The sequence below is a fragment of the Calonectris borealis genome, chromosome 3 (genome assembly GCF_964195595.1).
Source record: "Calonectris borealis chromosome 3, bCalBor7.hap1.2, whole genome shotgun sequence".
Taxonomy (NCBI): domain Eukaryota; kingdom Metazoa; phylum Chordata; class Aves; order Procellariiformes; family Procellariidae; genus Calonectris; species Calonectris borealis.
In genome coordinates, this window is record NC_134314.1 from 89,722,865 (window position 1) to 89,736,677 (window position 13,813).

General features: G+C 38.2%; 1 protein-coding gene across 1 annotated transcript in view; it reads right to left on the reverse strand.

The window, feature by feature from the left end:
- SMYD3 (SET and MYND domain containing 3) overlaps window positions 1-13,813 on the reverse strand; it is a 437,259-nt gene that overhangs the window by 375,141 nt on the left and 48,305 nt on the right. The window contains exons 2-3 of the mRNA XM_075146580.1: window positions 7,992-8,055; window positions 767-874 (exon numbers count right to left, since the gene is read on the reverse strand). Of these exons, the coding sequence (XP_075002681.1) occupies window positions 767-874; window positions 7,992-8,055 (172 nt within the window). The remainder of the gene's footprint in view (window positions 1-766; window positions 875-7,991; window positions 8,056-13,813) is intronic.

Below are 13,813 nucleotides of genomic sequence, written 5' to 3' on the forward strand. Positions count from 1 at the left end.
TACATATTTGCCCTTTAAAAACAATCATGCACATGCTCTTCCCAACAATGTATAAATTAAGATATTAAATGATATTTTATCACCTCAGACCACAACAAATGCACATGTTTTATCTAAGATGGACATCATCATGGCAGGGTCAGCAAAAAAATGGGCAAATCCTTTTTGATTTAAAATCCCACACAGTCATAAGCTGCTTAACCTAACAGAAAATTTAGTCCACATAAATTAATCAAACCATGGGAATGTCAAACACCCAGGACTTACAAGAATGTTTAGAAAAAGAAAAAAAAAATGTAATTGAGATTAAGAGAATCCAACATTGAAAGCATGGCATTGTGCCCTCTAAAGGAAGGGCTAGCTAACAGTGTTTCTGTCCTTACCACTCATCCAAATAAGGCTGAATGAGGTACCCAATGAAATTAATGGAAAAGCACCAATAACTTCAGTAGTATCGAATTAAAAAGTGTCCCTCTGTGATTTCCTTCTAGGCAGAAGTAAGTTTAGAATGCTACCACATAGTCATAGGAAGAGAAAGTCAATAAACACGTCCCTTGAGCTTAATTATGTCCATTTTAGAATGTCTTGATCCTTTCAGCACTTCTGCAAATTAATCGGTAATCTTGTAATGCAACATGCAGTCCAATTTTGTTCAGCAATCCCAGTCACTTCAGCTTTCTAACTCTTAATTACATTAAAAATGTAGAGAGCAAAAGTATTTATCTGAATCTGCTACATTGAATAAATCTAAAGGAATGTCACTTACTAGTTTAAAAACAATCCTGCCAGCAAGTCTGACAGAGTCTGGAGGAAAATTAGGCTCGATGCTCTTAAGACACCTGCATTCCTGCTTGTGGTCCAGCCAAGCTTCTTTCTATTAGGATTTTTTAAAAAGGAAGAGAAAGAAAAAGCTGCATGTTATTTTACATAAGATATATCCTATTTTTTATATATATACACACATATATTTTTTATATATACACATACTTATTTATATACGCACACAAACAAACATGCTCAGCCTCGCCATGGGCTGGACCTGGGGATCCAGAACCACAACGGCATCACAGCCATTGAGCTGGGCTGGGAGGAACGGCTGCAAAGCTGAAAGTCAGCTCCAAAGGACCAGGAAAGGGACCTTCCTCGGGTACTGATGTCCACTGACTCTGGCAGCCTCCAACACAGGCAACCTTGGATGCCGACTGCCAAAGAAACAGCAGCACACATGCTTTACCAACATAGTCTAAGACTGCAGCTATAACATGAGTGTTGTGGAAAGGGACAGGCTGGGTTATCCACTCAAACCAACCCCATCACGCCATTCCCTCCTCTAACGTAATTAATTGTGTAATTGATACTATGAACACTGGAGCTACAGCAGTGCAGGTTCAGGACACAACAGTATCACCATTATGCTACCCCAGAATTTAACTTTACCTTTAAGAAAATCTAAGAGAAACACAGGCAAAAAACTGTATGATCGAGCTCCCAGTCCAGTTCCTTGTCAATACAAACCTTACTTCAGCCTGCTTCAAGCTACTGTCTGACAACATAGTTCGTACCATACTTTTTTGAACATTGTCTCTGATGCCTTTAATGCACAAAAGGAACGTGTAAAGATAGAATGAAAACTGCACAGAAACCTAGAAGAAATACCTTCATTTTTTGTCCCATGTTTCTGCTATACAAATCATCTTCTTTACCTTTATGGAACATGCTATAAATAGCATCATCAGCTTAGTTCAAATTGATATCACCATTCCAGCTAGCTGAAATTTTTATTAGATAAATAAATGGGCTCTGATTCTCATTTCTTTATGGTAAGAAGAGATGGAGCTGCATACTTCACAAGATTGGAGGGAACTAGAAGGGATGCTAAAATTTCCTCTACTATCTTAATTCCGCCAACATACACAACACTCTAGGCAAGCGTTCACTCAGCAATCAAGACCACAGAGGCCTTCAGAGTCTATCCACTTCACCAAAATGTTGCTGCTCTAAAGCAATGGTCAAGTTTTCCATGCTGCAAAAACTGTCCCCAAAAACTGAGCTGATGAGGCATTAATGCCCATGGCTGGGAAGACTGGTGATGATATTTTCACAGTTCAGACCAGGAATGGGCGCTGTAAGCAAAATTTACCAAAATAGAAGACTGAAACAAAAATATTTTAGTTGCATGTGCTACCTGAACCTGCAATTTTTGTTTCACGGGCCACTTTTATTAGAGTAGTAGACAAATACTAACACTTCCATAGCAGAGAAAAGACAGGATGACAAAGTGAGGGAAAGTTGCTATATATCGGAATATGTCTTCCCCACTCCCTTCCTTGTCCCCCCCAAATCAGTGTGGAAAAGCAACAAGAATGAGTCTTCAGCTAAAGAAACATGTTGGAAGAGACAATGAATTTCTGATCGCCTTTTTTTTTTGCCTTCTGTCTTTACAAGCTGAAAATTCTGTTTATACTTTACAAAATCTCCAAGCCCATATCATTAACATAGTACATATTTACACATTTTATTTATATATTCACAGTGTATTTTGAAGCCACCCAGCTGTTTCAAGCTCTTTTAAAAAGCAAATTGAAAAAACAGGGCACAACAAAAAATTGCTACAATGACAAGAACTCAGAATAACCAAGGGCTTCTGAAGGTGACATTTTCTCATAGATATGCAGTAAGGGAAAAAAATGAACTCAGAAAAACAGCTTCTGTCAGGTAACTGCCACACAGAAAATGATAAAATGTCTAATATAAAGAAATTACATGTTCAGCAATAAAAAAAAAAGAGGGAATGGCAGTGATATGTGCAAGTGCACATCACACCTGTAGATGCTGACATGCTAGTTATAAAGATTACAAAGGCTATCACACAATTTTTTCTTAAGCTGCATTTAAGTGGGGGAATTGTTTCAGGTAACTAGGTTTCAGCACTAGTAGCATTTATTCTATTTCATTCAGGGTTTTTCTTCCCCTTTGGCTTACACATAATAAATAAGTTGGACTTTTTATTTCTTTCAGATACATGGGAGATTTGCGATTTCATTTCCTTTACCCATAATTCTACAAGGGGGAAAAATGACACCAAGAAGGCATTAATCCAAATACAGTTAGTGTCACATGCTGTCTGACAAATAAAAGTTAGTGCTGAATAGAATTATTCTTGTCTAGAAGAAACAAGGTCATGCTTGTAAATGTCCAGACATCATTCTGTTAATATAATTATATTGGCATTTTTATCCCACTTAAACTAAAATTGTTCTTTGGAGTAACCCTTTATCTGTCAAATTTTTTCCCTACATAAATGTTGCACAGAATTTTAAACATGCTGGAGGTGACATCAAAATGATTAATAGCTTACTCAACCAATAATGCCCTAATGAGATGAGATATGCAGTACCACATAGTATCATATGCCACGTTCCTTTGAGATTTGTTCTCACGTGAGAACCCCAAGTTCAAACACACGCCTTCTGCAAAACAGCGCTTTGGCCGAAACTGATGCCAAAAAGGAATTAGTCTGACTCCTCTGCAGAAGGAGCATTGGAACGGGGACTGCCATTCGCTTTCTCCCAACTGGCCAGGGAGAGGGGGAAAAGCTCCAAATTCATTAAATATAATGAAATTCAACAATATTTCTTCTCACTACCCATACAACAAGGATACAAATTACAGAACAATATGAAACCATGAAGATTTGTGACCCTGGAGAGACCTACTTTTAAAGTCTGTCTCTAACAATACTTATTGGTGGGCTTATATTAGTCCCACAGTTCTCCGTGGGAGGTTTTCTTAACCATGTGTATCCTGGCTTTCAGTCAAGGTTTTTATATCCCATATATATATTATATATATGTTTTTATATATATGGGATATAAATACTACAGTGAAGAGGTACGGCCACCTGGTACAACCTTTCTCCCTCCCTGTCAGGGAAGGTCTTCCCATTTTGCAACAGATTTTTTTTTTTTCCATTAGAAATGAATGCTACCAGGAGGCGGCAAATAGCGCAGGGCAGTACGCAGCCCTCCTCCTCCAGGCTTCACTATGCTTAGTAACTCAGAAAGAATATCCCTCCTTTCATCTCCTCCCAAATCATTGTCTCTCATTCAAGCTCAATGTATCTGAAGTGCAATTCCTCAGGCTTTACCCAAGTGAAAAGGGTCAGCACCCACACGGCTTAGGAGATAGTGCAGCATATAGCTGTTTACTGGTGGCAGCTGAGAGGCTGCCCCCCCGCACCAGCACCACACAAACACCAATGCATCACTGGGTTTCACTGGACAACCCAGGCCCAGGATCACCTCCTGGTGGCTCAGGGCACGGGCAAAGACTCCTCACATCTGCCAGGAAGGTCTTGCGTATTTTCAGCTGAGCTGTTTTGCCAATGTGTGTCCATTCTTGCACAGACATATACTATCCCTGACTCCCAATGGTCTCTAACCCCATGAAAGATCCTAAACCAATGCTTATGAAATGAAGGTTTCCCTTATCTCCTACGCAGAATCAAAAAAATGAATACTTCCTGCAGATTAGTCTTTAACTGCTTTTCATTAGCACGTTAGAGCTTATAAAAAAAAATTTCAAAGTGGGATATTTTTTCATTGGAAGGTTTTGATTTGTTAAAAAGACATAATTTATAATTTCCAAAGGATCATTCAAATTTTTACAGAATGTCTTTTTTTTTTTTTTTAATTAAACCATTTCAATAACGCTTGATAATGGCACATTCTGAATTCTTCCTGAAGCGACTCTCCCATTTGTCAGGCATTATCATCTGATTCACTGGTCTCCAATCTATGGGAGACATTAATAAACATTGCCAGGGGAGATCACAGCAGTGATTACGAGGAGCAGCAGACGTGGTAACTCTAAGTTTGGAGGGACATCCAGCCAACATAACACTGCTAGAAGGCAGCTCCAGGAAATTGGGCATCAACAAGTGCGAAAGGGGCTACAATAGAGAAGTGTCGAGGAGAGGCAAAAGGCAATGAGGTCCAACTGAAAAAAAAAAAACAAACCACGTTTAAAAGCAAAAGGTCTACATATACTTGATCCTGAAATCAGAATTCAGTTGAAAAAGGTCAGCCCAAAGGATCTCTTGTGATAACTTCCAGTCCCACATTTCTAATTTTTTTGAAGTAAATTAAAAGTGTTAAAAGTGAAAGCAGACTGCTTCAACTGGCCTGAAAAACAAATAAAGGGAAATTTTTAAATGGCACAACTCACTTGAAATTTTCAATATTGACATTATGGAGATTTCTACAACTGGAAATTCTAATTCCCATATAGTTTTGTTCAGGAGTCCTGGCTCTGCCCACATATCTCCTTAAAGGATAACAATTCTCACAGGAAGTTCCAAAAATGGAAACATCTTTCAAAAGACTATTTCTTTTCCTATAGTTTAGCCCGAAGACAGTTTTTCTCAACCACCTGACATTTTAAATAAAGTGAAGATTTTTACAAGATATTTGCAGCTTTAAAAACGGCTCATTTTGGTACATCCTAACATAGAAATCCCCCGCTGCATTTACTTTGAAGTTTCCATCACAAAGTCCACCTTTATGCTAAACCTAGTTCATCTACTCAGATTAATCTTTTTTTTAAGTCAGATTTTTATATTAATTCTGATTTCATTTAATGTATTAACCAGAAAACTCCAGACAGCTTTTATGCCTAAGCTAAGTGTTTTAAGTTGTAGGATTCATTTAACGCACATCAAAAAAATAATCAAATCATTCTGCAACTAAGTGTAAATTGCAAATCCAACCGCACAATTTGCATTTCGAAGTTACCTGTATTTATAAAACTAAAATAGTCCTGTTCTGCCAATATTCACTTTTTTAAAGTGGGTGAACTGCAATTTTATTTAATACTCTGCTGTTTATTTTGTTCAGCAGTTAGTTCAATTAGAAGTGCACATATTAATGAATTGCACTAAAGCTACAGAAGCTAAGTAGAGCACAAAGCCTTTGGCTTGGCCAAGGAGAGCTTTTCTAACAGCTGCTATAAAACCAGAACTGCACAGTAGTTTAGCTAGTTTATCAAAAGAAATATGAATTAGAGGACAGTCCTCAAAAGCAAACAGATCTGGCTGGTCTCATTTTTACCTGGATCATCTGTCCTGAGTTGTCAGTCCCAATAAATTCACTGTTTTGACCAGAAAGCAAGATTTTTTCAGTTAATCTCAATTATTATCTCATATCACAGAATATTATACAATATTAATTCAATATTAATTTATTTATATTAACAGTTCAAGATATTATGTAACAGTAAATACACAGCATTTTAAGTGTAGATTATTTTTAGCAGCAGTAGCCTGTCTCACTGAAATCAATACCGACAACTGTGGATGGCTTCAAGCACACGAACCCTAGAGCTGGAAGCACAAAGCAAAGATACCCAACATGGCTTCAGGAATGTGAATCCTTCAAGCACGTTCACGTAGTTGTTTTCCCCAAGGAGGAAGCCCTATTTCCTAACATCATTGCTACTACCCCTAAGCTGGAACAGGGTATTGTATTACACCTTGAAGATTTGCCCGCACAGTCTCATTTGACATTAAAGACTGGCCAATAGAAGCTTTACCAATTACTCTCCTGGCAGATATTTGTTTTAAACTTACCTTGCAAATACTCTGGCCTTTTATATTCTTCACAGTCATATTTTCCTTATGATTTCCCACAATAGATCTATCTGTGGCATTATTATTAACGCTACAGTAAGCGCCTAATGTACGCTGCACACATTTGCCATACAATGAATCAAAATGACATATCTTCCTCCTTTCTCCCTCCATGTTTTAATCCCAAAAAGGAGGGGTTTCTGGCATGTTGAGAACACTGCGGATTATACTAAGGCAGAATTGTTTATAGATGCGCATTACTGAATATCAAGGACTTAATTTTAAAAGTTAAATTCATATACATTTAATAGAGTATCATTACTAGTCCGTTTTGACCATTAGTTGGTTTTCTTCATTTTTCTCTATTTAGAAAAACAAACGGAAATCACAATGCAAAGCGAAGAGGAATCATTTAAAAATTCAAGGGTTCTGTGAGGTCACCCTCATGGTTCAAATCTCAGGTGCCTGGTTCTCTGCTGTGTTAGACTTTACACAGTGATTTACCCTCGCGTGTCCACTCAGTACCACGTCCTGCCAACTTCTCCACATGTGCTTAAGTGACAATACAAGCCCAATATAAAAGCTAAGGTTTTAAGTTTGAACACCTTTAAGAACTGTTTCATAGGATAGAATCACAGGATAATTCAGGTTGGAAGGGACCTATGAAGATCTCTAGTTACAAAGCAGGGTCAGCTCTGGGGCCAGACCCAGCTCAGAGCTTTATCCAGTGGGGTCCTGAAACCCTTCAAGCATGCACATGACACAAACACCCTGGCCAGCCTGTTCCTCCTCCTGTCCTCTGGGCGAAACAGCTTTTCCTTATATCCTATGTGAACCTCTCTTCTTTCAACTTAAGCCTGTTGTCCCTTGTCCTCCTGCCAGGCACCACTGTGAAGAGCCTGGCTCCATCTTCTTGATACCCTCCTCAGAGATGCAGTTTTGCCCAAGTCCTTCTCTTCTCTGCACATTCTTGACCCTTTTTTCCTCTTAAAAAACTGGAATATATACTTTACCATGATAAAAATTACTCTTGAAATACAAATTGTTTTACTGCAAAATTGACTTAGAGCCCTCAGCCTACAGCCAGCAAAGCTGAAGAATTATTCCTCCCCCTCTAACCAAGCACAGCCAAACACCACATGTTTCAGCTTAGTTTTGTCTATTGCACTCATTATAATCTTATATTTGCAACTATATAAATATTCAAATAAAACAAGACAGCATGTTTACAGACTCTGTCCATAACTACAACTAAGAAATTGCAGTATGGAGGTATGAGAATGCGCAAAATGCATGGAGACCCTGTAAATAAATCTTCAAATGCCTGTTTTCTTCAACCCTTTATAGCTGCTATTTTTCATCTTACCTGACAAGATTTACCACAGTATTTAGCAACCTTGCACTGAGAGCATCTATGCAGATGTTCATTCCTGTTCAGGAAAAAAAGAAAATCAGTTATAAATACAAATAGAGCTTTTTATTTATCCTTCTTACATAACTAGCAATTTTCAAATATTCCAAGGCAAGAAAAATATTTGAAAAACAAGAGTAGTCTAAAATGCACTGTTAAACAAGAAGAAATGATGCATGGTTACATTCAAAGCTATATTCACAATCCTTTACTCATGTGACTCAGCACCTCTGGGGCCACTTTGGATCAACACTAAAGATATCAAACGTGTTTTTTTTTTTTGCCATATAGCTATAACCCCAAGGAGTTCGATTTTGTAGATAACATCACAATTAGAGCTGTGCAATACAGCTGGTTAATCTATCCATTATCTGTCTTGAGTCTTGTCTTAAGCAAGCATCATTATCTGTCTTAAGCAAGACCTCGCTATGAACCTGCAATTGTGACATCAAATTATAACTTTATAACAGAGTCTGAGGTTGACATGTCAGCAGAAATTTCTGTCTTAAGAAACTACTTCTGACTGGTGGACAGTGAGACCAAAATAAAAATTCATTTAGGGGGAAAAAAATAAAAATCTAGTGAAATCTAGAAGGATAACCACCAGAGCTATGTGTCACAATCTAAGGTTAAAAGCACCTCCTGACTCTAATACCATTTCCTGATGCTGTCTTAGCATACAGTTATATGAGTTAAGAAAACATCACTGAAGTTCTGTAAATTTTTGGACACTAAGGAAATATTAAACGTGAAAGCACACACAGAGCAAAACTTACATCTCAAATACGCGAGTTCAAGTAAAGAGGCTTACTTCAGATGAGTAGAAACAAGACATAGATTTTGATGCTTCCCTCCCCTCCTATTTTCCTGTAGAAAATACTGAATATGTTGCATTATTCAGGTAACACTGGGTAGTTTTCCCTTTGATCTCTTAACGTGCAAAGTTACTTAAATGCTTTATGGGCTGGAAAAACAGTATAGACTTGTTGTTGTTGTTGTTAAAACTGAAGGCAGGAGAGTTACATTACAGATACAATTAACTGGACTGTATGGACTGCATAATCCTTATTACTTCCTCTCATACTTACTCCTGGCCATCCCTCTGACCTTAACCAAGCACAGCACCTGGCTGGGCGCCACTGCTACCTTGTGTGCACGCGGCTGAAGGCAGCTCAATTACACCCAAGGAACTGTCACCGTGAACTACTCCTCAGCACCCCCTTCTCCGTCCTTCTGCAAGGCAAGGAAGGAGGTACGTGTCAGTCACGCCACTCTCCCCCTCAAAAGGCAATTTTAGTAACGCAATAACATGAAAAAAAGCTATAGTGCCTTACATTTAGCTGCTTCTAATCTTATTATACAGAATAATTCAGCCTTCCAATTTAATTGGGAGATAACTAAGTGTCTAACACAGCCCATTTCGAACTGAAAGGGCAAGTTCAAATGATCAGATGAAGGACCTTTCTCTGCAAGATTCCTGTGTCTGCACATCGGTACTAGGTGTGCTCTTTTCACTCGCATGCCCAACCGATGCGACTAAAACAAGGCGTAATTCTCTGTCTCTGCTGACACCAAAATAAAACTCCTCCGCTGTCGTCAGTAATCTAGAGGCAGCATACCATATACTCAGACTCCCAGCTCAACTGCTTTATGACATGACCTTTCTTCTTTTACTTACACAAAACTCAGTTGTCCCCAAATTTTAATTTCTATGGGTGACTTCAAAATGTTAGAACACTCTCCAAAGGCCACATCCAAAAAAGCCAGTTCCAGCGTGCCACAAACCTCTAACTAGAACTTCTGGATGATGAATTTAGCCCACTGATTTCAGCTATGACACCAAAACTATCAGGAGTAGAGGCAGAACACGAGAAATACCATGGAGCATCCTCTAGCAGAAACCAACCTCTCCTTCCCCTCAAGTCCCACAAGTGGAAAAGGTATTTCGCTAATATATCAACGTATTGCTGTGTTTGAATTATTAAAAATAACAGCTTATGCACTATCTTAGGATTCTTATAAGCATTTGGGAAGTTTAGATAGCTGCATTGGTCAAAGATTAAGAGGAGCATTATGTACAGATCATTACAATCAAGTAACAAACTTTTCACTTCTACTGCAAAAAAATCACTATTTTGTTGCACAATATTTTGTAGGCATTCCTACTAACCACCAGGAGAAAAATAAATTAGAAATATTTCAGACGTAAGCACATGTTTTGCTAGTGTCGTCTTTACCTTCCTACCTGCAAAGCCAGCCCTGGAGACTGAAAAAACTAGCAACTGTTTGATTCCTATAAACAGAATTTAGAATCTTGTACATGCACAATAGGTTTTTTATTTTAAGGTGCAATGCCTGAGAACAATTCAGAGCTAGAAACAAGTGTGAAATCTTCATTTTGCCAGCCGGGGAGAGCTGCTTCATTTTCAAGGTTGAGCAATGACACAACTTTAGCCAGCCTGTGACAGAGGAGCACGTATTTCTCATTCTAGATTAGAAGCTCATGTCAGAGTAATTTTGGGAAGAAATACGCTTCAGTGGAATAATTACCGTAGACAATAAAAAAGAAACAGAAATGCTGTTTGGATCTGCTCATTGATTTGGATATCAGAAGCAGTCCAGGTATAAATATATGCTCATAAACTACGCATACAAATTCTTCCCCGCCAAGACAAGTTTTGACACGTCTTTTAATACTAAGCAGCACATCGTATCAAGGACATAAAAGAATCATTTATAAGAAATCCACACCTTCTTCCTAGACATTTCACAATTAACAGGATAGATGAAAACTTTTCTGAAGCTAGACCTTTCAAATTACTGAAAGAAGACACTACAAGAACTTTAACTTGTTTAGCTATCACTTTATGACCTTTCGAGTCTGCCAGTGAACCATTCACAACATCGCAGGCAATGTTACCACTAAAAATCTGCCTACTGACCTAGAACAAAAAAAGAAAGCCAAGCACCTAGAACTTTGGTTTGGTGTTCGGCTCCCCACACGCACAGCCGCAGCCCTCGAGACCGTCACTTGGCAGCGTGCCCCTGTTGCTCTTTACAGGTCTGTTTTACATGGCTGTACAGAACCACAGAGAGGTCACGAAGGAGCTTTCAGCCTCTCTTTTTCTAGATACCTCCTTTGCATTCAATATTCTATATCCATGCTAGCAGTCTCTATCAAACTTCTCTTAATCGTTATATAGTATTATCTGAACGACTAGGTGCTCGCCCTACTGCAGAATGACTGAGCAAAACTGTTTTGAAGGCAGACTTTTATTTGTTCTAAATGCTATTCATCAAAACACAGTAATGACTTAGGACTTTGACAACAGAGCATTTGTAACTTTACTCCCATACACATTAAAGTACCAAAAAGTCTCAGCAGCAACAAGTAAAACAGATTCCCAAAGAAGTGTAAATATAACTTTCTGGAGCCAGAATTTAAATGAATGAATGCCCATAACTATCAGAGAAGTCTCTCCTACAGATTTCACGTTCTTCCATCAGAAGGCTAGATCCAACAACTTTAATATACTGCAAGCATACCTTGCCTTGATATACCTCTTGGTATTTTTCCAAGAGATGCCAGGGTTTACTGGAATCATTGGTGTTAAATCACCAACACTTACTCATTCTTTCTTTTGTAAAACAATTAGTGGACCTGTCGACACAAAGCACCAAACTCCTTCAGCACCCACCGAAGTTTCAATACTTTACACGATTATTTCCTTTGTATCCATTGTCCCTAAGGGTTAACGATGCTGCAGTAACAAACACATACACACACAAAAATGTAAGGACTATCACTTAAAACTTGGATTTTTGCCAAACTGACACTACCAGTCAGATTATTTGAATAAGGTGACTCTCTCTGCTGGCACCGTATAATGAATGAACTATCCATTCATCTTTTGGGGCTTCTTCGAATGACAAGCAGATGTAGAATGCCTGTTACAGAACTGAATAGTAAAGCTTTTGATGAAATCGTTGCTTTTTCTTCCAATCCTCTCCTCCCTCTTGGACTAAAAAACTTCCTTTAGATTTATAGCATCTATGAATCTTGCTACATGACTTTTTAAACATAGAAGAGCATGATCCAAAACACTTAATCTGAATATAAAGAATTCAAAAATAAGATTCATGTATTCATATATACAGAATTCATGTATTTTAGAACATTTTAAAAAGTGAGACAGTTTGCCTAGTTTATTCCTGTCCTTCTCAATATTTTATTAATGTTATAGGCTTTATTGAAACAATTTTAAAGTCACTGTCAAATACTCCCATGCATTTCTCATTACCTGTAAACATCACCTGGAAATAGTACCAGGTTACTCAGAAGGTATCTACTGCATCTCACCTAATGTGACTAATTTTATGGATGAGAAAATGAACAGAATTTGTTCTAATGCATTCAGTAATACTTTAATCTCTGAAAAAGTTTCTGCTGCAATAGAAAATGAAAGAAAGATGCAGCAATTGAAAATAAATTATTAATTTTCCAATACAGCTTCAGCAAGATTTTCCAAACGACCACAACCCCTTATGAAACAGCAAGCACAAGTGAGGATCTTAGCCTGTACTAAAAAAAAATCCACAAGAATAAAGTAAGCAGGGGTTGTCAGTTGTCCTCTAGCACGGTGTTACGTTCAGGTGAAGAATCTTTACCCTGAGGAATTTGGATATTACTAATTCTTTTAATCATTACTGTTTACAAACACTTATTTATAGAATAAGCTCTCCCAATGCATACCGAGAAGGCAAAAAAATAAACCCAAATATATAGGTGGGTGGGGGAAGTCCCAAGGGATTGATATGGACAGGAGACAAAAGAAAACCTATGAGATAGGGAAAAAACTAGCAAGACAGTTCATCTGGAAGTGGGACACACACCCTCCCCAGCAAAATAACTTTTTTTCTTTTGGCTTTTTTTAAATTCCTTTTTGTTAAAAGTACGAGAAGAGCAGAGCACTGTAAGGAAGGGCTGACAACAAGCGGTGAGGCAGCCGGGTCTATGGGAAGCTGCTCCCAAGTATAAGTGGCAGCACGGGAGACAGCCTGAAAACACATGGCTAAAATCCTAAGAACGTGCCAAGTCTGAATCACAGAGTGAAGAGGTTGACGAGGGTGTGCCTGGACTGTCAGGTCCTATCAGAGCCACAACCGCACTCTCACAACGTACAAAACATGCGTCCTTTTAAAAACATCACAAAATACTTCTGTTTGCCAGAAAAGGGCCTAATATAATTTAAAAAAAAACACAACAAAACCCAACCAAATACAATTAGACTACTTAATTTATGATGAAAATGCATCTACACTTCTCTGCTGATTGCAGGCACTTGACTTTCAGCCCTACTCACAAGATAAGTGTCAGCTATAACAGAACATTTGATTACCAGACTGAGCTCAACACTCCTTCCTATGCAGTTCATTCACACTTCTGCTTCTGCCACAGCTTGCAGGACAAAAGGGCAATCTCACACAATTCCCCTACTGCATTTTTGTTGTTGATACTGTTTTTCAGTTAATAATCCAGCCCTATAATACATGTAACAAAAGAGCGGCTCTTTCAGACGCATGTCATGTTGAACTAATTTCCTGAACAAATTCTTAGACCTCTGCAATTCAGTCAAACATGTCAAGTGCATAAAGTCTACTTGGATTTTCTCAAGTGTGTGCATTTCAGTCCTGTCACAAAGTGAAAGCGATCAATACCAACAGTAAGCAAACATGTCATTCATCATTTTACTAATATGCTTCTGTCTTCTACTAAT